The sequence below is a fragment of the Alligator mississippiensis genome, chromosome 5, assembly GCF_030867095.1.
Source record: "Alligator mississippiensis isolate rAllMis1 chromosome 5, rAllMis1, whole genome shotgun sequence".
NCBI lineage: Eukaryota > Metazoa > Chordata > Crocodylia > Alligatoridae > Alligator > Alligator mississippiensis.
In genome coordinates this window covers 116,071,784-116,094,875 of record NC_081828.1, presented here as the reverse complement: position 1 = coordinate 116,094,875, position 23,092 = coordinate 116,071,784, and the positions used below count along the sequence as shown (strand labels likewise).

At 43.9% G+C, this 23,092-nt stretch overlaps 1 protein-coding gene across 1 annotated transcript in view; it reads left to right on the top strand.

Annotated features, from left to right (window-relative positions):
• ADCY1 (adenylate cyclase 1) overlaps positions 1-23,092 on the top strand; it is a 278,084-nt gene that overhangs the window by 218,912 nt on the left and 36,080 nt on the right. The window contains exons 11-14 of the mRNA XM_059728633.1: positions 813-897; positions 4,750-4,839; positions 8,486-8,742; positions 9,248-9,374. Coding sequence (XP_059584616.1) covers positions 813-897; positions 4,750-4,839; positions 8,486-8,742; positions 9,248-9,374 — 559 coding nt within the window. The remainder of the gene's footprint in view (positions 1-812; positions 898-4,749; positions 4,840-8,485; positions 8,743-9,247; positions 9,375-23,092) is intronic.

Here is a 23,092-nt window from a genome sequence, read left to right as displayed (position 1 = left end):
TGCCATCCTCAGCTCCATGGTAGCTTTGGCCCGTCTAACTGCCTCCCTACAAGCACGAGCAGAGGAGGTATATTCGTCTTTGGTGATCTCTCCCTGTTTCCACTTTTTATGTGCTCCCCTTTTGGCCCTTAGGCTGCCCTGGATTTCTGCGGTCAGCCAGGGAAGCCTCCTGGCCCCTTTCCCTCTTTTACCCCAGATCTAGTCCGGGGTTTTTTTTTAGTAACTGAGTAGACATATCTCTGACCTTTATCACTGCTTTTTACTCACAAAGACTTGGAATGTATCTGGAAACTGTTATGGAGTAGCCAAGCCTCAAACACTAAGTAATTGTGTTAATTTTTTTTATTTTAGATGGTGTGGTTTAGGCTATCCTGTATTAACCTGTAATTAAAAAGTAATATGCATTCCCGAGGCAACTGTGGATATAGTTCGATTCCCCTACTAGGATCTTAAAATGCAGGGATGGATGAGCAGGGCACCAGCTCTTGGTACCAATTTTGAGGGGCACAAAAATAGCCACCACTGCTGCCACAGCTATCACTATACCACAGGGTGCAGAAACTGATTATTGTATATCTGTTAAAATGTACTGTATCTGAGAGAAAATATCAAATTGTTCCTCCTGAGAATGAGTTTCTGCAGTGGGTTTTAGGCAGTACCATAAGGAAATGGATCAAGAGAAAAAGTTGTGAGAGCTCCCTCTGTCTAGGTAGTAAAAACACTTTATCAGCCAAGCCACTACAAAACACAAATACTGCTGTACTCTGGAATTTCGTTCCTTCATTTCTTCTTTTTTTTTTTTTTTCTTCTAGGAGTACCATAGTCCTTGTCCTCCTGGTGTTCTGCATATGCTTCCTAGTGGCTTGTATTATGTACCTTCATGTCACACGAGTACAAGTGAGTGATTTGAGGTTTTATGATTGTTCTTCTTTCAGTTTCTGTACTTTTCATTATTTACTTGGAATGCCGTGACACCAATGAACACTGCGTAGTGCTGGAGCGTTAGAAATCTAGTTCTGAAATCTTTCTTTTTTTCCTGATGTGCCTAATATGTATCAAAGCAACACAGGGACACCAAGCAACATATGTGAACACCAAAGCTGGCTTGCTATAAGGGAGCCTTTCCTTCACTCATAGGCATGCACTTGAGCAATATGTCTGGGTAAATCTTGATATCAGGACAAAAGGATTCCTATTTCACCAGCCCTATGCATTGTCGTTCTCTGAATCCTTACCATCAAGACTTGGATTTCTGTCAGAAACAGCTGAATTTTTCCCATGCTCCTGGGTTTGGGGGACATTTTTTGTGTTGTGTTTTTTTAAGTCCTGCAACCTCTTAATTTGTAATGTTATCAGGATCTTATGAATCCCCTGGTTACGCTATACACAATTCTGCATCATTTTTTCTTTTTTTCCACCACCCCCTAAAAGCTCCTATTGACATCCATGGATAACATCTTAATACATGGATCCTCTGACTTCATCAGAACTGCTACTTGTAATTAATTACCCAAGATATCATTTTCAAACCAGTAAAACAGCAGAAGGACATTCTACAGTTGTAGGAGAACATTCTTTGTTCCAAGTCAGGATAAGGATTTACAAACACTCATTTTCAGGCAAAAGAAGTACCTTGCCGGGTTAATGTAGATTTAGTTTTTCAGATAATATCAAGACAATATACCTACACAATTAATCAGCACTGCTGATTAGTACACAATCCTTTTAATTAAGAAAAATGCCCTTTGGCTAAGGGAGAGTAATTGTTTTTGTGGAAACATAAATAATTTAATTAACAGAGTATCTGGTGAAGAGGAAATCTTTATGAACTTAGACAATTATTTGGGAGTGATTTTGTTAGTCTCTTGTTTCAGAGAGGCACAGAAGCTCATCATCTGTTGTTCTATATCTGCCTCTCAAATGCTCATGCTGTTTGTTGGATAGCTTTCTTTTTTATAAACATTTTTTGAGGCTAATTTAAATTTAAAGGTTGTCCTTTTGTTATGAAGATCAGTAGGACTTGACCATACTCTAGATTACTTATAGCAGGAGTTTTCAACCTTTTTGGACCAGTGTACCCTCGGCGGCCAGATGCAGAGCAGTGTACTCCCAGTGGCTGGACACAAAGTGGGTGGGAAGGAGGACCTAGCCGAACAGGGAGCATCAGGAGTCACCGTGTTCAGGCTTCCCCCAGCCTCTGCATCCGGCCTGCCAGGCAACACCTGCGCGGGCTGGTGCGTGACGGCACTCCGTCCCTGCCCACTCACGCGTACCCCTAGGGCTTTCTCATGTACCCATCTTGACAGCCCCTGCTCTAGAGGCTTTCAGTGTTTTAGAAGGTAGAGGCCTAATAGAGAGAGAAATGGAAATTTAAGTATTATAACAGTTGCAATTGAGTAGCAGCTTTGTCTTATATGGGGCTGTGAGCCAGAACTCCTGTACTCTACTCATTTCCTGTATAACATTGAGCAAGTCACTCTTTTTTCTGTGCCTCTGTTTCCTGTAAAATAACAGTAAGAGTTATTTACTTGCCATTTAAGAGATCTGATGGTGACTCATTAGTTAACAACCACCTAATAGTACTCAAAAGCCAAAGGCAAACAAAGGCAATGACATGCCAAAAGCTATGCTAACAAAACATAGTGGTTGCGATATTCATATTGTGAAATTCAGGAAACTACCCTTAACTTGTCCATGTGTCTGTCTTATGCTTGTTTTCTTTCCAGTTAAACATGTAGCTTAATGTGCTGTTCTTTGTACCAGGTGTATACCATAACATTACAAGCTTATGTAATGTGGCAAAAGGCCTGCATTTTGCCTTTTGCTCATCTTTTAATTGTGCTTAACATTTTTCTGCATTTCACTGTTGCTGTTAGTGGTTTTGGAAGTGATAAGGAAATTATCCTTTAATTTCTTCCATTGAAAACTGGAGCATCTACTACATACAATGACAATATATCTCCTTTCGTATGACGGGATTATGGAGTGATATATGTTAGGGTGACGCTGAGGATGCTCCAACAAAATTTACAATATATTTGTAGATCATATTATACACATGCAATTCTAGTTTGATCTATTGAACAATGTGGTTGATCATCCACTGAAGTGGGGTTCTTATGTTTTGCAACACAGGTAAGTATAGTTCATCCAAAATTGACACAAATTATGGGTCTCACATCCTTTCAGTAAATCTAGTGGGGCCATGTCTTCACACATAAAAGGGGGAGAGCATTGTTCTCTGTAGGCACATGCCCATACAAGACCCTTGCATAAGTGAGGTGTAAATGATGTTTTTTTCTGTCTCAGGTAGTTAAGTAGATACTAGGGCTGTGCGAGGCTTTGGACCATGCTTCAGATCCAGACAAGCTGCGGATGCTTCGGCATCTGAAGCAGCATGTCCAGATCGAAGCGCTGGCTTCTTTAGGCTTTCCGAAGTGGTTTGGAGCTTCTGAAGCGCTTTGGAAAAGTTTCGGAGCCGCTTCGGAGATCCAGCTGTAGGGAAACAATGAAATATCTATAACTTTGAAATTTGTAGGGGTGGTAGCCTCTGCTGAGAGCATGAAGCCTGCCAAGCTTCAAGAAGATCACTGCAGGGGTTTGGGGGGAACTGCACCCCAAATTCTTGAAAGCAAAACTCATGTCACGTCTGTGTCACACAAGGGGGTGAAAACTGCAGGGATGGTAGCCCCTGGTGAGGCCACAAAACCTGCCAAGTTTCAAGAAGATAGGTGCAGGGATCCCTGCAGTTTTCAGCCTGCTGCCCCTTAACACACACAGGGTCATCTATGTCACGAGTTTTGCCTGTCAGCAGCTTGAGGTGCAGTTTCCCCCAAACCCCTGCACTGATCTTCTTGAAACATGGCAGGTTTCATGCTCTAAGCAGAGGCTACCACTCCTGCAATGTTTATCCAAATCAGACAAAAAACAACAAAGTTATAGATATTTCGTTGATTCTCCATTATACCCTATAGCCGGATCTCCAAGGTGGCTCCGAAGCTTCAGAGCCGCTGCGGCCGGATCAAAGTGGGAACCCGGTCTGGATCTCTGGATCAGATCCCTGGCATCCGAAGCAGCCAGATTGAACAGCTGCCTACTCGCGCAGGCCTAGTAGATACTATGCTTACTGGAATTTTACACAGTATCTCTCTGCCCAGCATGGGTTTTCCTTTACCACCACTACCCCTAGCCCAAAAGCAGCCCAGATGAATTTACATCTTCTAAAGAAAAAATAGTGTATCCCACTGTAACTTCTTTGTTCCATAGGATTTGATCCTGCTTCTATTAAAGCAAATAAATGGAAAAATCCTATTGTCTCGAGTGATGCAGGATCAAGTCCATAAGGGGGCAGCAAATATAGTACTTCATGCTCAGTTTGTCCTCTTGACTTTCCATCCTGTTCACAAACCAGAGTTATATTTTCTTGTTCCATGTGAAAAATGCAGAATGCTACAAATTAGCTTGGTGTAATTACTGTAAGCAAATATCCTAAAATAAAATGAAATTACATTTTTAACTGTAGTGGGAAATGATTTACAAATTAATTTTCACTTTTGTTGAAAAAAAAATTTCTGTGCTTATTGTGTGCTCACAATTATAATGTTATGCTTATTTTGTAATGGACAAAACAGGCGTATTTACCTATTTATTATTTATTTTATATGATGCCCTTGCAAATAAGAAAAGATCTCTTTTATATTTTTTAAATTTAGACTATCCAATTTAATATCTTTTTTCCCCCTCCTTCAGTGTTTTCCAGGGTGCCTGACAATACAAATTCGTACCATTTTGTGTATTTTCATTGTGATCTTAATTTACTCTGTGGCGCAAGGATGTGTGGTGAGTCTATCAATCCAGTATTATGTAGCTCAACCATTATGTTTAAGAGCAATCTATTCTACATTGCACTTAGGCCCCACAGCTTAACCTATTAACATTCACTCTTATTCACACTCACAGATTAAAAATGTAAATATATTCATAGAAATTGTATAGCACTGTGTTTAGCTTTAAACTTTTATTGCTATGAGTCTAAGATGATGTTCAGATATCAGTAGTAAAACTACTAGTAAGTTATAAGGTTCATTCTGTAGATTAAAGGCCATAGAAATGTTCATATCAGGCCATATGAATTGGTATAGCTACTCTGATATAATGGAAACTACTGATAAAATAGAAATTTCAGGAGCTCAGCAATTTTGAAAATCAGGCCACTTTTACTAGCAGCTTGAGCAGGGATTTAGGAACATTGATATAGGAACCTGTGTTTGAAAACTTGGACTTACACACACACATGCGCGCACACACACACACACACGTTTTATCTTCATCAAGCAAATAATAGTAGGCCTCATCCAGTTTCCATTGAAGCTGATGAAATTCTTTTAATTAACTTAACTGGGTTTTGATCAAGCTTTTAAAAAAATGTAATACAAGGTGGCTAATGGTTTCAGTTAAATGTGGTGTGTAAAGATTCTTTGTGCAACTAAAAAAGCCAAGTTAAAAGGAGGCACTGTAAAGAGTTAGGATTTCAGGAAAATCGCTTGATTTTTTTCTCTCTGTTTCACAATCTCTGAAATGATTCTCTGAAATGAATCTCTGAAAAATATCTACCTACCTACCTTACAGGAGTATTCATTACTTGGGGCCAGCTTCTATTTCACCTATTAAGATTGTAAGTGGATTTTAGCACCTAAGTACAATTTTCATCCACCTTGTTCAAGTCTCTGTAAATCCATTAATGCATCTACTGTTGTAACATTCTATCATCTGACTCTAAAGACTGAGTCACAAAATAGCCGCCAGAAGGAGGAGGACCCACCCACCTTTTATATTACCTGTTTTCAGGACTTGAACAGGGTGGACTAGAATTTAATTTAGGTGCCTAAGTTCATTTAGAAACCTAATAGGTGGAATACAGTCTGGCCCTTGGTGTGCATTAGCATTTTGGTAATGTAAAGTGCCATTTACTTTGATGACCTTGATGACAATGGTTTTCAGCCTTTTTAGACTCAAAGCACCCCTGGTTAGATTGGAGATATTTTTGGTTAGACTCAAGACCCCCCTCAGAAAGTGCCAGCTCTTAGTTTTCACTTGTTTTTTTTGGCCTAGGGAAAATTTTATATAGAAATTTTTCTGTTGCAAAAAATTCAGACAGACCACAGAAAGTCAGAGTGCTTTTGAGACTGTGGATTCCTATTTGAAATCTCTGCGTTTATCTTGTGAATCATGTTTGCACACCCAACAGCACCTCATCCCTTTGAAAGGATCTCAAGGCATCCCAGGGAGGCATGACACCCTGGTTGAGAATCACTGTTTTATGGCTAGCAAGGTTCAATTGCACACACAGTGAACCCCAAAAGAGGTACTTAGATGTCTACGGAAATGTTTGGAATTTTGATTGCCTTTAAAACCACTTCTAATACATCCTCTAATTTGGCTACAGAGTTTTTGCCTGCAGTTGAAGTGATTTTAATTCCATCCCTTTATAAGAATAGCTATTTCCATTTATTTGTAAGTAGCTATTTTAGAATACCTTAAATCTTTAAAATAAAAATATGGAAACACCAAGAGTTAGAGCCATGATAGGAACCTAAATGTCACAGTACTGATTATTGTGCTGCCTGTGATTTTGGTACCTCATTGCCTTGTGGAATTCACAACATCCAGTTTTAGGTACCGAGGCTCCTTATACAAAGCATGGAGGGCATTCTGCACCTAAGGAAAGACATTCCAAAAAAACAACACTAAGCAGAAATGGTACTATTCTGTCCAGAACTTGCTCTGAACTGAAGAGAAACATCTCACTCCATGTGGGATTTATAGCCCTAAACTCTGTCCTGGGGTAAGGTGTCAAGACTCTTTTATTACACATCAAAGAGGGGAGTGTTATGGCAGTTAGCTGTCTAAGTCTCTTTGTGGATCTAGCTGTAAGCAATTACAGGATATTAGCAAGTGCTATATTCCCTGTTTTACAGATGGTGAAAATCTGATAGAGAAACGATTATGACTAAGGCTACATAGCAAAGTGGTAGATAAATAAGGACTAGAATTCTTCCCCATCTCCCCTATCCCATTCCTCCACTTGCCTTATTCCATTTTGCTCTACTGTGTCTTTCAGCCAGTTTTATATTTTAGTGAAGCTGGGATTAACGTGTAAATCTTTAAATGTTTGGCTGACATGTTTTACCAGTGGAATCTATTACTATCTGAAAAACTCCTCTAGAGCTTTCCATAATCAGAGAGTTTTAAGCATGGAGGTTTCATTCATGTAAGTTACAGAGCAGATGGTGTTTTGCTGGATGAATAGTATATAATTTACAAAACTCCCAAATGTTCTTTAGTTTTGAGATGCTAGCCCTTCTACAATGCAATTGGCATTTTAAAGGACCTTGAGAAAAATATCATCTTAATTTTTTTTTCACTCTCTGACCTCATTTCACAGTGGCAGCTATTATGTATTAATACCTAATGCTTTCTCTGTTATGCTTCATATTCTTAAATGACAAACTGCCTATAAAATATATTGCTTAATCACCTTTCAGATTGTCATTTATATATTTCATGGCATGATATGAATTTAGAAAAAGTCTAATAATACACTTCAAAATAAAAGCGTTAGTACAGTTGGGATTTATGTAGAGGTGCTTATTAACATTAGTATTCTAATCCCATATCACCCTTCTCTCCCAGCTAAAATTAACTCCTATCCTCTCCATTGGTGGAGGATAGAAACTCATGTGTAATAAAAATCACCTGATGTATTGGAACAAAGCCTTTTACTTGGGATTCCTCACTTTCCAGGTTGGTGGAATTTGATGCATCACTGACATTGGCTTTGGAAGAATTTGATTCTGCTTCTCCTGACAAAGGGAATGTAGCCTAGAAAGAAGAGGGAAATGGAGATTCACAAATAACCAGGGATAGGGATCCTGAGTTCTGTATCTATCCTATTTGATACAAATATGGCTATTGACATAAATCAAGCTTAGCTCCCCAAGTGAATTAGAGCAGTTTTTCATCCAGTTCTGTTATACAGCACTGCTAATATCACTTTGTTTTGCAAGTCTGGATATACTCAGTCAGTAGAGTTTAAATAATATGTATAATCAACAGATTTCTTTCACTGGGAGAATGAAAACATTTCTAGCAAAAGGCCATGTAACTGTTTATTAAAATGCTTTTAATTCTTGGTAAGTAGATGCTGTCTTGGGCCCTTTTGTTGTCTGAGTGAAGAAAAAGAGCTTTCAAGGTTCACATTTTAATCTTCTTGCCTCACTGCCATCTAGTGGACAAAGAGAATGACTCCTGTCTGAAACAAGGGTGGAAATGTCCAGGGAGAAAGACAGCTTTGTTAAGGGGGAGGAATAGACATCTGGGGACCTTTAGTCTGTATCTGATTGAGTGAAGGGGGCTATAAACAGGCTGCACTTTTGATCAAGTTTTCATTTTAAATGGTTTCCCCTCCTCCTCTGTTTTTCCCCAGATTGGCTGCATGCCTTGGTTATGGAATACTAATTCCAGCAGTTCCATAGTCATCATTTCTCCTGGTGGAATGAATGAAACAATGAAAGAACTTCCATGTGACACAGCCCATTATGCTTTCCTTTCCTGTGTCGTGGGGACTCTTACTCTGGCAATATTTCTACGCGTCTCTTCCTTGCCAAAAATGATCCTCCTGCTTTTTGTTACAGTTTTGTACATAGTTATTTTGGAACTCAGTGGGTACAGAAAAGCAGTTGGGTAAGTGACCTGCAAAATTAAGGAAAAGGCTATATAATTCAAAACTGTGTCTACTCCCATTTTATTACTGCTGTCCTTATAGCATTCTACTGTTGTGTTAAGTGGAATTAAGTCAGCATCTCTGGGGAAATAATAATACTCAGCTTGTAAACTTAGCATAATAGTGATCATATTATTCATAGATATCTTGTCAGGTAAGACATTCAAGAAATTGAGTAGTTAGGCATTTTTTGCTTTGGGCGTAATATAGCGATCATACTTACTGCAGTAGGTGCCTCTTTCACTGACACTCCATGTATATGGCAGTATCCATTTTCAAAAAGGGCAAGTGATTTTGGGGTGTCCAACCTAAAGTATCTTGTTCTTCAGAGGATGGTTTTGAAAACCAGGCCCTAGAAGAGTGTTTCAGGAGATGCACAGTATTTCACTAGTCATTCAAGAAATGAGATCAAGTTTTCACTTTAAAAAAATCTGTACTAATTGTGTCCTTTCATTCTTTTTAAAGGGGTGGTTCCTTTTATAAGCGTGGCTATGAACCTATATTAGCCATTCTACTGTTCTCCTGTGCTTTGGCTCTTCATTCCAGGCAGGTGGATTTGAAGTTAAGATTGGACTACCTCTGGGCTGTGCAGGCAAGACACTTATTTTTTTTTCTTTCAAATACACACACACACACACACACAAACACACACACACAGTGTGGTCCAAATATTTTGTATCCTGTCCATTGATATTTTAAGAAAAAAGATTACAACAATTCATTGATGAACCAGAATGTGTTTTTTTTCATAAATTTGGTAGTGTACCAACGAAAGGATTTTGTTATTCTCTTTCTCTATTTTATAAAACTATACAAGGGAACTAAATTGCATGTGTTACTGCTGTGTACTAGTATCTGAAAGTAAAGGATTTTTATCTATATTGGGAATTCCACATTAAAGAATTTGGTTGACTAAACAGCTGGCATGAAGACACTATCCCAAAGGTTTCTCTTTACTTTGCCTTGTAACACAACAACAAGTTGTGAACATTCAAATAAATTAGTGTGGCAAATTTGAAACTGATAAAAGGATAGAGTTTTCATGCAAAATGCGATTAGACTGTAGAACTCAGAATAAGACCCAATATGGGGGTCAGGCTTAGTAGATTATGTTGTATCTACTTGCAGCAGGGTTCCTAAGTCCTTTTTTGAAGCATTTGGCACTGACCACTGCCTGAGACAGAATACCATATGAGATAGATGTTGAGTTGGATCCAGTATAGCAGATTCTGTGTTCCTAGAAGACCTGGAGGCTACATTTTATGCTGGCCTATATCCCTTTCAATGCAATGGCAATTGGATTGTACAAAGACCAAATTCATTCCTGTTGTTACTCTGTTGCCTAGGATGGAACTGAACTAGATATGAATTTGGCTTTGTAAGTTTTGTCTCAAAGCTTCTCCACGTGATATGCAAATACTTGATAGCACAAGTATATCAGCTTCCTTCATGCTTTGTTTAAAGCTATTTCCTTGTAATGTTGCCCTGTATGGCATCCAGGTTAATTTAGTAAGCAATGAATTATCATTTAATTCTTGGCATTTGTTACATGGTATTCACTTACGTGTATGAAGCACAAGAAAAAATATTGGCTGTTCCAACATAAAACAATCTCTACTTGTTATAGTGCTCCTAGAGCTCATTATGCCATAGAGAAAAGAACATCCTACATAACTAGAATTGTTTGTTGACAGTTGGCTTCAGATAAATGAGGCATTTCTGGGAGGAGCTATGATTCACATCTATACAAATCCACTAACCCCAGAGTTCTGTACAATAATAGCTAATAGATATTCCAGTCATGAAGTGAAGCAACAATCTTGGAAAGACCACTCTAGGCTGCCTGAGGACCAAATGTGTAATCTAGTTCACCAAATATGGTCAGCAATCTGTAGAAAGTCCAGTTACCCATAATTTGCTTAAGTACCCTTAAAGTGCAATCCTTAAAGGGCTTTACTTTTATGAGTGTATATATGAAAGTATATACAAGAAGTGATAGGTTTCATCCTTGTGAGCGAAGTGTGATCCTCAAAGGTGCTAAGCCAAATGAAAGATGATACAACTTGCAAATTCATCAATGACCTAGAAGATGGGGTGAGTGCATCTTTAGCAAGGTTGCAGATAACACCAAGCTGGGTGGGGTAGTAGATGCACCGGAGGTTAGGGCTAGGATTCAGAGAGACCTCAACAAATTGGGATAGTGGACCAAAAGAAATGTCATGAAGTTCAGTAAGGACAAGTACAAAGTCCTGTACTTAAGTTGGAACAATTCTATACACCATTACAGGCTGGGGCAAATTGGCTAAGCAGCAGCTCTGCAGAAAAAGACCTGAGGGTTAAAGTGGTCAGTGAATTGAGTATGAGGCAACAATGTGCCCTTGTTGCCAAGAAGGCTAACAGCAAACTGGGCTCCATTAGAAGTAGCATGGCCAGCAGATCAAAGCAAGTGATTATTCCCCTGTATTTGGCAATGCTGAGGCCACATCTGGAGTATTTTGTCTAGTTTTGGGCCCCCCACTATAGAAAGGATGTGGACAAATTGGAGAGAGTCCAATTTGATGAGGGGGCTGGGTCACATGACTTTCGAGAACAGGCTGAGGGAACTAGGCTTTTTTAGTCTGGAGAAGAGAAAACCGTGGGTCACATCCAGACCAGGCAAGTACAGACATGTGGCACTGCAGACCCATCTGCAGCGCCCCACACCACACATGCAGACGTTCCCTGCACTGCTACTTTGCAGTGAGGGAGGGGGTGGGGGGTTGGCCCGGGAGATCCGGAGTCAAAAAAACCCACACTGAAGAAAGGACTGTGGCACACATGGTGGCAGCACTCATCATGAATGACTCATGCCCCTGGCAGCTGGAGGTCATGGTGGTGGCAGGAGTGCGGTGGTGGTAACCTCAGGAGCTCCCGCAGACTCCGCCAGTGCTATCGGCAGTGAGGGGGTGTGGGGGTGAGTGCCAACCAACGGTCGGCGACCACCCGCAGCTGCTGTCAGCAGCATTGGCAGTGGCCAGTGGGGATCACTGACCACTTGCAGACGCTGCCGGAAGTGTTGGTAGTGAGGTGGCGAGCAGCGACCACTCACAGGTGTTGCCGACAGTGTTGGTAGCGCCTTTTTGTAGGGGGTGCACTGCCATGCTGAGGGGTGCACGTACACCCACCCCTGGCACACACCACCCAAAACTGGAGCCTGACCAGCTGGATAGAGACTGTGGCTGCTGGCCAGTCTTCCTACTGTGGCTGCAGCTCCAGGAAGCCCCCAGGACTCCAGGTAAGGCTGCTGGAACCAGAACAGTCACTGGCCTCTACTTCCACTACCCCATCTGGGGTAACCTGCTGCACACGAGAGCTCGCATGGCATGGGAGTTCCCCAGGGACAAGTAACGGTGTCACAAGGTGTGCTGCTGCTGCTCATCCCCAGGGAAACAAACATCCACACTCATCTGGACATGCCTTGAGGGACAACTTAATAAAAGCCTTCAACTACCTGGAGGGTATTACAAAGAAGATGGATCTGGACTGTTCTCAGTGGTGGTAGATGACAGAACAAGGAGCAATGGTGAAGTTTAGGTTAAATATTAGGAAAAATTCTCTCACAAGGAGGGTGTGCCTACATGTGTATTTGGCATGTGACCAGTTTACTTGTGAGTAAACTACTTGCAAGTAAACACTCCCGGGCAGGTGTCTACACGTGCAGGAGTGTGGGAGCAGATTTGCTGCTCCTGCTTCCTGGAGCCCTGCATTGGGTTCCTGTCACCACATGGGGGAGCTCAAGGCTCTGATCACAGCTGCCTATGGCCAGACACCATCTTTAAAAGGAAATCCCACTCCCTGGCCAGCTGCATTTTTTGACCAGGAGCAGCATGTATAGCATGGGGGCAGCACACAGCAGCTCTCGTGTCACAGCCTCTGCCTCCCTGTGCCATGACTGCTCTAGCCCCTACCCCTGGCAGCAGTGCCCAGTGCCCCAGGCTCCTGCTGGCCGCTGCACTGGCCCAGATGACCCATCACACCGGTGGCTGGTTCACAGCCATCTGGCTCCTGTTGGCTCCATCACATGCAGCAACCACCTGCCTGGCCCTACCGCACCGTGCCAGGGCTGCTGCCACTACACACCTGCTGCCTGGATCTTGTCCTGCTGGCTGAACCCTGACAAGGACGCTGATGTCACGTACCAGGATTCTACTGCTAGGGCTGCCCTTGTCCTCCAGACCTTCATTCCTGCCAGGCCAGCCAGGACTGGTGGCTGCATGTTGTCAAGCACACCTGGAATAATGAACAGTGGCGAGATGTGCAGGCCATCCTAGGGACCTCCTGGAGCAGCTCTGTCCACAGCTGGAGTAGCAGGACACCAACATGCACCAGCCCATTCCCCTGCTGAAGCTGACACTGGCAACACGTAAGGGGTGCATGCAAGTTCACATTCACCCCCTAAGCGTGGTGGTACACCCCCTACAAAAAGGCCCCTGCCTGGCCACTGACACTGCCGGCAGCATCTGTGGGCAGTCGCCAACCCCTGGTTGGCGCTCACCACCCCTCCCCCCCCGCCACCAACAGCGCCAGCAGTGCCTGCAGGAGCTCCCCGCTTACTGCCACTGCGCTCCCACCACCATGCTGTCGCTGCCACCATGCCCTTCAAGCTGCAGGGGGCACACGTTGTTCATGGAAGCTGGCCATGCCCACCAGCCCTCTGCAGCTGAGGAGGACATTGCAACTGGCATTAATGTGTTCCTTGGTGTGTTAGAGGCCCATGCCTGCTTAGCTGTGGGGGCGTGGGCTGCTCAGTACAAAAGGTTGTCTCCCACCTCCTTGCATGCTGTGGGGGAGAACCTGGAGGTCTGGGAAGCTTGGACAGCCTGGGCAGGGAAGGAGGGCAGTGAGAAGGTTCTGGGGCCAGGAGCAGGGGTGGGTAGGGCCCTCCTCCCCAGTGCAGGGCTTACCATGTTGACAAGGCTGGTGTGCCCAGCAGCTTCTATTGGTCCCAGCTGGCAGCAATAGCATACAGTTCCTAGTGGTGTCCTCAGGCAGGGAATGCAGGATGCAGGCTCCTGGCCAGGGGCCCTGCCCCAGGGATGAGCTGCCTGTGCCTCGTGGCTGGAACTGAGGCCACAGAGCTGTCAGGGCAGGCACTGACCCAAGCTCCCTGAGTTGCTGGGGGTGGGGAGCTTGGCAGGACAGACTGCTGGGGCCCTGAGGGGCCCTCCCTCAGTGACATGTCACCGCAGGTGCCAGGCCAGAGCAAGGGCTCAGGCAGGTCACCCATGCTGCTGTACACAACACGGCTGTGGCCTGGGTTCTGGGGGGCAGGGATCTCAGCTGCTGCATAAAGGGCATGCGTCAACTGACAATTGTGGTTGGTGATGGTGACCCACTGTGTTCACAAGTCTACGACCTTTATGTCGCACTGCCACACTGACCCATTTTGCCCACAATGCTCTATCCGGCCTGACAACCCCACATAGACATGGGTGTTGGAGCACCCACCCTGCACGAACTGGCGCTCCACCTCTACCTCGCCCCACAGTGCCATGAGATCACCAGTCTTCTCCTGCAACCAGTTGGGGCCCCAAGTGGTAGCAAATGGTGTCGGCAGTGATGCGATCAGGGCTCCCATGCCAGCTCTGCAGGCCTCCGTTTGGCTGTCCTTATGCTGCCAGGCCTGGGCAACTACCTGCAGTGCCCACCACAGGGGCACAGCACAGGATGAGGAGCTGAGTGATGAGGCAATGCCCTAGAGACCCTGCAGGCTCCAGGCATGCTGCTGGTGGTTGGCTTCAGGCAACTGGCACTGTCCCCAGCGGCAAGGAGCTAGCTGCATCTGGGACCAGGGTCTGGCAAGCCTAGCAGGAGCCTGCAGCAGCCTGCAGGGCTGAATGGTGCAGGCCTGGCAGCTGCATAGCACTACATTGCCAGGCAGTGGTGCTGGGGTGCAGTCAGGCTAGCACAGGTAGCCTGTGGCCTGTGCAGGGGTAGTAGAGGCCAAGAGTCCCCACCACATTCTCTGCTGTTGTGCCCAAGGGCTCAAAATGCCTGAAGGGTTTTAAAGGGGCTGTGGCTGGGGCTACCACAGAGGCAGCCCAGCCCTGGGGCAAGAGAGGCTCCCGGTCCTGGGGCTGAGCTCAGGCTAGCCCCTTAATGCCAGGACTGACCGGGAGCAAATCTGCTCCCTGGTAGCATCTACATGAATGTTACTGTACAGTAAGTACTCATGAGTACATTTGCTACTTGCATAGGCAGCTAGCAAATTTACTCATGTGTAGCAAAGTTTACTGTGCTGTAAGCATGTGCATGTGTAGACATGCACACCTACTGTGCAATAAACTACACTACTTTGCAGTAAAGTATCTTGTGTAGATAGTAAATCCCTGGAGCAGGCTACCCAGAGAGGTTGTGGAAGTTTGGAGTTCCTTGGAGTTTTTTAAGCCCCAGGAAGACAAAGCCTTGGGGGGGATGATGTAGTTGGGAATGGTCCTGCTTTGAGCAGGGGATTGGACTAGATGACCTCCTGAGGTCCCTTCCGAGTAGGAGGATTGGGAGCATAGTCACAGTAATGACTTCTATCTGTCTCTTGTTCTAGTCCAGAGTATGATACTAGAGGAGGAGAGGCATGACCAGGGTGCCCCTCTGCCCAGCAAATGCCAGCTGAAAAATCTGTGCTTGCACAAGGAGCCAGGATACAAATTCTGTGACACCAAAGAAATCTTCAGTTTAGCCCATGTGTGGCAAACACTGCTTAACAAGTACTTATTTTAAAACTTCTGCTACCACAAATGTAAATAACTTGAGTCAGTTTTATTCAGAAGAGCATAAATAAAACAGCTGGGATGAAGAAAAATGATATTTTAATGTGCCCTATTCAGGAAATTTTCACAAAGTAAGATTATTTTTCAGAACTCCCCATTAATATACCTAATTGTAAGAGCTGGAAGGACAGTTTACAACATATGCTAAGACCCCAGTATTATAATTGTTCCCAAGTCCTAGTCTCACAATGGATGTCTTAGTTGTAATTATGACATCAAGATAGGCTTGATTAAAAGAAAGTATTGTCAATTTTGGATCTTGAACCAAATTTAGGAAATCAAGAAATAAAATATGGTTCATTAGCAGTAGAAAATATTTTATAAATGTAAAGTTATATAACTATACCTAGTTAGGGAACTTTTGGAGGGGCTGGATGTGTTTAAATCAATAGGTCCAGATGCTCTTCACCTGAGGGTGCTGAGGGAATTGGCGGGGATTATAGTGGGGCCCCTGGCACGGCTATATGAGTGCTCGTGGGGCTCTGGCCAGATACCAGAGGATTGGAAGAGGGCCAATGTGGTCCCCATTTACAAGAAGGGGAGAAAGGAGAACCCCGGCAATTATAGTGCAGTCAGCCTTACCTTGGGCCTTGGGAAGACCTTTGAGAAAATTATCCAGGAGCACATTTGCAAGGGCCCAGCAGGGGAGGTAATGCTCAGGGACAATCAGCATGGGTTTACTGAGGGCAGATCCTGCATGACTAACCTGGTTCCCTTTTATGATCACATCACAAAGTCCCTGGACAAGGGCATCAAGGTGGATATCATCTTCCTGGAGTTTAAGAAGGCCTTTGACACTGTTTTCCACCACATTCTCTTAAAAAAACTAGGTGACTGTGGCATTGATACCTACACAGTCAGATGCATGGCAAATTGGCTAGATGGTTGCACCCAGAAAGTGGTGGTGGGTGTGGAAAGTACGCTGTCCAAATTTGCTGACAACACCAAGATGTGGGGCGAGGTGAGCACACAAGCGGAGGGACAGAATTCAGCTAGAGCTAGACAGGTTACAGAGGTGGGCGGGTAAGAATAGGATGGAATTCAATGCAGACAAGTGCAGGGTACTGCATCTAGGGAGAAGGAACCAGCAACACACTTATAGGCTGGGGAACACCCTTGTCAACACGGGGGCAGAAAGGGATCTTGGAGTCATTGTTGACTCCAGGATGAACATGAGCCACCAATGCAAGGAAGCGGTCAAGTAAGGCTAACTGTACCTTGTCGTGCATCTACAGATGCATCACAAGCAGGTCCAGGGAGGTGATCCTTCCCCTCTATGCGGTGCTGGTCAGACCGCAGTTGAAGTACTTCGTCCAGTTCTGGGCACTGCACTTCAAGAGGGACATGGCTAGCATTGAGAGGGTCCAGAGGAGGGCCACTCGCATGGTCAAGGGGTAGTGGGTCAGGCCCTACGAAGAGAGACTAAAGGGCTTGAATCTATTCAGCCTCCACAAGAGAAGGCTTTGAGGGGATCTGGTGGCCATTTCCAAACTCACCAGGGAGAACCAGAGGAAATTCGGTGAGGCTCTGTTCCCCCAGGCACCACTGGGGGTTACAGGGAATAATGGCCACAAATTGTTAGAGAGAAGGTTCAGGCTGGACATCAGGAGACATTACTTTACAGTTAGGGCTGCCAGGCTCTGGAATGGGCTCACAAGTGAGGTGGTGCTCTCTCCTACCTTGGGGGTCTTCAAGAGGAGGCTGGACAGATATTTGGCTGAGGTGTTATGACCCCGGCACTCATTCCTGCCTGGGGCAGGGGGTCAGACATGATGATCTGTTTAGGTCCCTTCTGACCCTAAGCATGATGAAACTAGAGAACAGAAATAGTCACACACAAGTTGTATGCCTGTATTCCAGATTACATGTCTGAAGGAAGTCATATTGTTCAAAGCGTTAATATATTCACAGGTATTTATTTTTCATGTTTGTGAATGAGCATGTAAGTTGCATGGATCTAGTTAAAAAAAATACTTTATTTTCTGCAAAAAAATTTGGAGGAAACTAAGAACCGAAACAATTTTTTTTTAAAAAATAGCTTTTACATTATTAATCATACATGTGAATAGCTAAAACATGAATAGTTGAACAATGTTACTGTTGTTCATACAACAAATTATAAAAATATATTATTAAAAAAAATCAAGGTAGGGGAGTAAACACTCCAAATATATTATTCATTGTGAACTGTTTGTCTGTGAATATTGATTACATACAATTCTGTGGAGAAAATGCAAATAATTTTGCTGTGTACCTCATTAGCTGCATTTTTAAGAAAATACCCAAACATCTTGCAAGCATTTTTCTAAGCCTGAATTATTATTTTGCAGTCTTCAAGCCAGAAGTTCAAAGTCTGTATACACCTAATGCTAAAAATGTAATCCTATGCAGTCCCTGTTGACATAAATTGCCTGGTGATATGGTCTCTTTCTTGTGGTTTTAGCGCCCCCTTCAGGTGAAATGAATTTATTCCTGAAGGAACGATGGTAGTTCAATGTATTTAACTATAACATTGGACAGTTAAATGTTGTGTGATAATTTTTAGTTAATTACCTTATCACAATGCATCTTTTCTGTTTTTAATGAAACATGTGGTAGCTCATAAATGTTTCAGAACCCCTGTATATTTGAGCTTGTTACAATCTTGACTATAACAAAATTGTGTAATCCAACACTCTATGTATTCAGATATGATACTGTTATCAGAAACTATACCATCAGATTTATTATTATTATTATTTATTATTATTATTATTTTCAAAAGAACACCATGAAAAAAATCTCCCAGTTTTACAGTTTAAGTTTTCAAAATACTATAACTGTTATGATTGCCAAACTGCATATGTAGTTTCAAAATTTAGCTTTCTTGTTGCACTCTTCTGATTTTCTTTCTCATACATGTTTACAATAATTGCTGTGTTCTGGGAGGCAATATTTGTTGTACAAACACCCTGCTGACCCAGTCAGTAGAAATAGAGGCAAATATTTGGCTAATACTCAGATATATAGAAAATTTTTGTCCCTGAGTATAAGTGTTATCCATTATGAATGTCTGCCACTTTCTGTAGCCCTAAAACTTTTTCCTCTTATGAGCCCAAGCAGAGCAGTAAAAGGATGATGTCCCTGGCAGATTCTGAGTTATTCAGACTGCTATAACCAGGAGTCTTTGCTACCTTCTTCAGGAGGCACAAGAAAGGCTCCTATAGCCAGCCTTCACTTGCATTATTAAAAGAATAAGAAGCCAATAAGAGGCCCACAGGATAGCCTGCAAAGCCTCAGCCACCTGAGGAGGGGAGCACTGGAAGAACTTCTGAGGAAAAATGAAGGAAGTCTTTCCTTCCCTGGTTTTTAAGATCTCTCTCTCTTTCACATGGCATCAGATATCAACTTCCAAATCTATGAGCCACTGCCTGGTATTATCACTCAATGTGCAGATTCCATCTATCATGTCTGAACATTTGTAAATATTGCAGCTTTTGATTAAGTTCTGTGCTGTTTGTGGGACCCCTCATTCACGCAGGGGGCTGTCCATGATGTTCATCATATGAAGGATTGTTTTGAAGCATTCCTATCCAGATCTCAGTCTGTTCTGCTTGACCCATGCTTTTCTATCAATATTGTACACAATGGGGACTCGTTTGTAGTTGGTATAAAATGCTGTAGCAATAAATCTGACCTTTCCCAGTGATTGGCTCACTCGGTTGCTGCCCATAAGTTTGGTTCAGTATCCCCAACCTCTTTCAGGAGCTTGTGAGTTTCATGTACAAATGGTTTATGACTTTTGTTAACTGAACATCCAACTGTTTGGGTGTTCAGTTAACAGTTGGTGGAGCAGGTGGTTTTCATCATCTCTTGCCTCTACTGATGGTAATGATGTTAGGTCTGTCATCTTATATCACTTGGGCTAATGCCTGAGGGTATGGGAAGTACATCTGTTTGTAGGTTGTGCAGTCTGTTATAAGTCTCAGTGCGCTAAGTACAGTGTTGAGCTTTTTAGTGCGACAACTTCTGGACTATACAGGAGCACAATATTCTGCAGGGGTGTATACCATTAAAAGTGCAGTCCTTCTGAGCACTTTGGAGTTGGCACCCCATGTCATGTTGGCTAAACATCTTAAGGAAGCTACCTGTGCAGAGACTTTACTGCTGACCTTCCGATTGGTGAGGGAATGGTCTACTATGACTCCAAAGTAAGTTGGGGTATGCTTGTGGGAAAGGATGTGGTTGCCTACTCTGATTGATATTCAGCGTGTTCTTGGCTTGACTACTGTTCAAGTGAAAGAGTGATGATACTGTTAATATAGCTGAGCATCAATACATTTTGGGACCTGAGAGAGTTTTATTCCATGGTCCCTGTGGTCTGGAGAGGAAGATGCGGTTGCCAAGGAGGCATAGGGATTTTTCTTCCCTTCACTTCTGATTTATAAGCAGATGTATGTGAGATCTGCCTTAGCAATCTAGAGAAGGGGGATGCTCATATTTCTTGGTTCAGTGCTGGAATCAGTAACAGCAAGGCCTGTTAAGGCTTTTTTTTCCTACTGATCATAATGAAACCATGAGAGTAGATGACTGAAAAGAGAGACTGTCTGACCTGAAACACTACCTTCTGGTTATACTACCCTCTGGTTGGGCCTGACAAGAATGGATAGAGCCACATGATCAGAGTTTTCCTAGCTCTGTCCATCTTATCTGCCTGCCTATTTTTAGGTTTTGCACTGCTACCCATAACAGTAGTATTTGGCACCTTCCATGTAAAATCACTAATGATGGCCTAATGGACTTTATTGAGTCTCTGGCACACCAACCTTTTTATGCTAGAATTCTGCTTGGAGAAGGTGTGGGTGTGTATTCAAGGTGTATATGTATAGTTTAGACTATAGGTTTAGGCTTTTGGAGACAGTGTGTGAAAAGTCCAACTGGGACTTAGCTGGTCAGGGCTTGAACCTAGAGGTCAGTAGCCATGGTATCAAGGACAGACAAGGTCGTGAAGCAAGGGGCCCAATTAGAGTCAGGGGATCAGGAGCAGGTGGGTCTGAAGGCTGATTTGTAAGAGGCAGACACATAAGTGGGTCATTCTTAGTAGAATCAGATGGAGAGGAGGAGGTATGGGGCTGGAACAGAAGGTAGGGATCCAGTCCAGTGTCACTAGCCTGGGGGTCCAAAATAGAAAGCTATAGCTGTATAGGACTGAGTTGTCAAACTAAGAACGTGAACCAGCTCTTCGGGTCCAGACTTTAGCACAGGGGTCAAGGAGCTGCCAACTCAGTTTGGAAGCAAAAAACTCAAGGGACTAGAACTAGGAACCAATGGGAAGGAACCAGGAGCAAGGATGAAGCCAAGAAGCTAACAAGCTGGACCCAGGAAACCAGGAGTCAGAAACTCAAGAATAGACAGATTGGCATCTGCCCTTTAAAGGAGCCTTCTAGGCACTGAAAAAGCAGCTGCTTATATAAGCAGACAGCTATACACATGCAAGTAGCTGGGGCTGGTTTAGGCCTTTGGTGGCCAAGCCCATTCAGTAACCAAGCCATCTGGAGGAAATTTAGCTTGCTTGCTTCCCTAGTTCCTGACTCAGTTGGGTACACAATGTGGCTTTCATATTTTGAGAGTTTTTCAGAGTTGCCTAGTCATTTTCAAAACTAAAACCAAGGCCTTAATTTGGCATTGGAAGTTGACTAGAAGCCAGTGAAGGGATTTGGGCACAAGCCAGACATAGTTCTGGCAGCCTGTGCAATAGAAAAAGGCCTGCATGCCTGTATTCAGTTTATATACCAGTAGATTTTATGTCATCTTCACACTCAGCTTCAGCGCCAAAGCTAATTGAAGTAATCAAGCCTGGAGGTGACAAATGCATGGCATACTAAGGCCAGATGCTCACCCAGGAGGAAGGAGTAAAGTATCTTGGCAAGTTGAAGGTGAAAGGTGCTCTTGAAAAAAATTGATGCTGCCAGGTCATCCAGTTTAGCAAGGAGTAACCTAAGGTTTCACACCATTTGACAAATGGAGTTTGCTTGCCTTTAATGGAAAGTGGAAGGGTGGTATTATCCTTTTTGATCAGCCTCCATTCAGCCTTGTCTTGTTTTAGCTTGAGCCAGCTGTTTCTCATCTCCTGTAGGCATTCTTACATTTTAATGGTGGTAGTGATTTCATCAGCTGGAAATAAGATGCATAGCTGAGTGTCACTGGCATACTGTTGGCAGCTGAGCCTGGAGCATCTCAGTATCTCTTCCAGTAGTCTCATGATAACTGTTGAAGGGAAATTAGGATAGTACAGATTTCTGAGTGACCCTGCTGCTAAGGGCCTTCAGAAAAAGAAGCAATTACCCATCAGCACTCAGAATTCTGTTGAGGAGACGCATCTGAAAGTTTTATAGAGTTATTCCATCTCCCATAGGCACTGTAGCAGTACCTTTTGCTCCACTGTGTCCAAAGGCTACATAAAGGTCTGTAGCCTAAAAAAAAACCTGGTAATACAATACAAGGCTAATACAAAATACAGATTTCTTTTTTATGATTTAGCCTTCATGCTATAATGAAGGTATGTTACAAAAGTAAACACGCTAATGGTTTCTCAGAGACTTGAACGGGCTAGGATGGGATCACATTCTTTCAGTAATTTCCTAGAACAGGGTCTGACCTTTTGTGTCTGTGGCCATGGGGGCTAGGGACAGACATTACACCTAAACCGGTGATCAGGAAATGGTTTAAAGCTGTAACAGAACAGACATTCAGTGCACATAAACCAGTTTCAAAATAGCTGAAACCAGTTTGAGATAAACCTGGCTGAATGTAGTATCAGACTTGACTGATTTGGCTCAAACCAGTTTATGCAATGTCTGTCCCAGACCCCTTCCTGGTTTAACTTAAACCAGACTCCCCCAGCATCCCGGCATGCTCTCTGGGCTGAACTCTCTGCTACAGCCCAGCAGGGCTGGCCACCAGCTGGAGCAGAGACGGGCAGGGATGGGGGTCTGGCCAGAGAGGGGTTTAATTTCCCCCTCTCTGTCCCACCATCAAGGACCTGAGCCGAATCCACCAGGCGCTCCCCTCTCACTGTGGCAGCAGCAGGGCACCATGGCCCCTAAGGCAGAGGGGGCCAGGGAGGAGGGTTAGTCTCCTTTCTACCCCCACTGGCAGCCTGCCATCACTGCCACACTCACTCCCTACACAGGAATAAGCCCCCTGCTGTTCCCTCTGCTGGATGCCGAAGAGAGGAGGAATAATCCCCATCCCTCCCCCCCAAGGGGCCCTGCTGGTCAGTGTCTGGCCAAGCCCCTGCCCTGCTGCTGCAGTGAAAGGGGGCAGGGCCCTTGATGGGGGCAGCAGTCCCTGGCATTATGTCATGGAGCATGAGCCCCTTCCTGGCAGGGGGCTGCACTGCAGGTCGGGCAAATCTGTGGTGGGCTGTGTGTGGCAGCACTGGGGTCTGCTCCAAGCCCCCTGCAGTGCTGCCTCACTCTGCAGCAGCTCTGCTGGCCCCGCAGTGTGGCCCTTCCACCAGGAA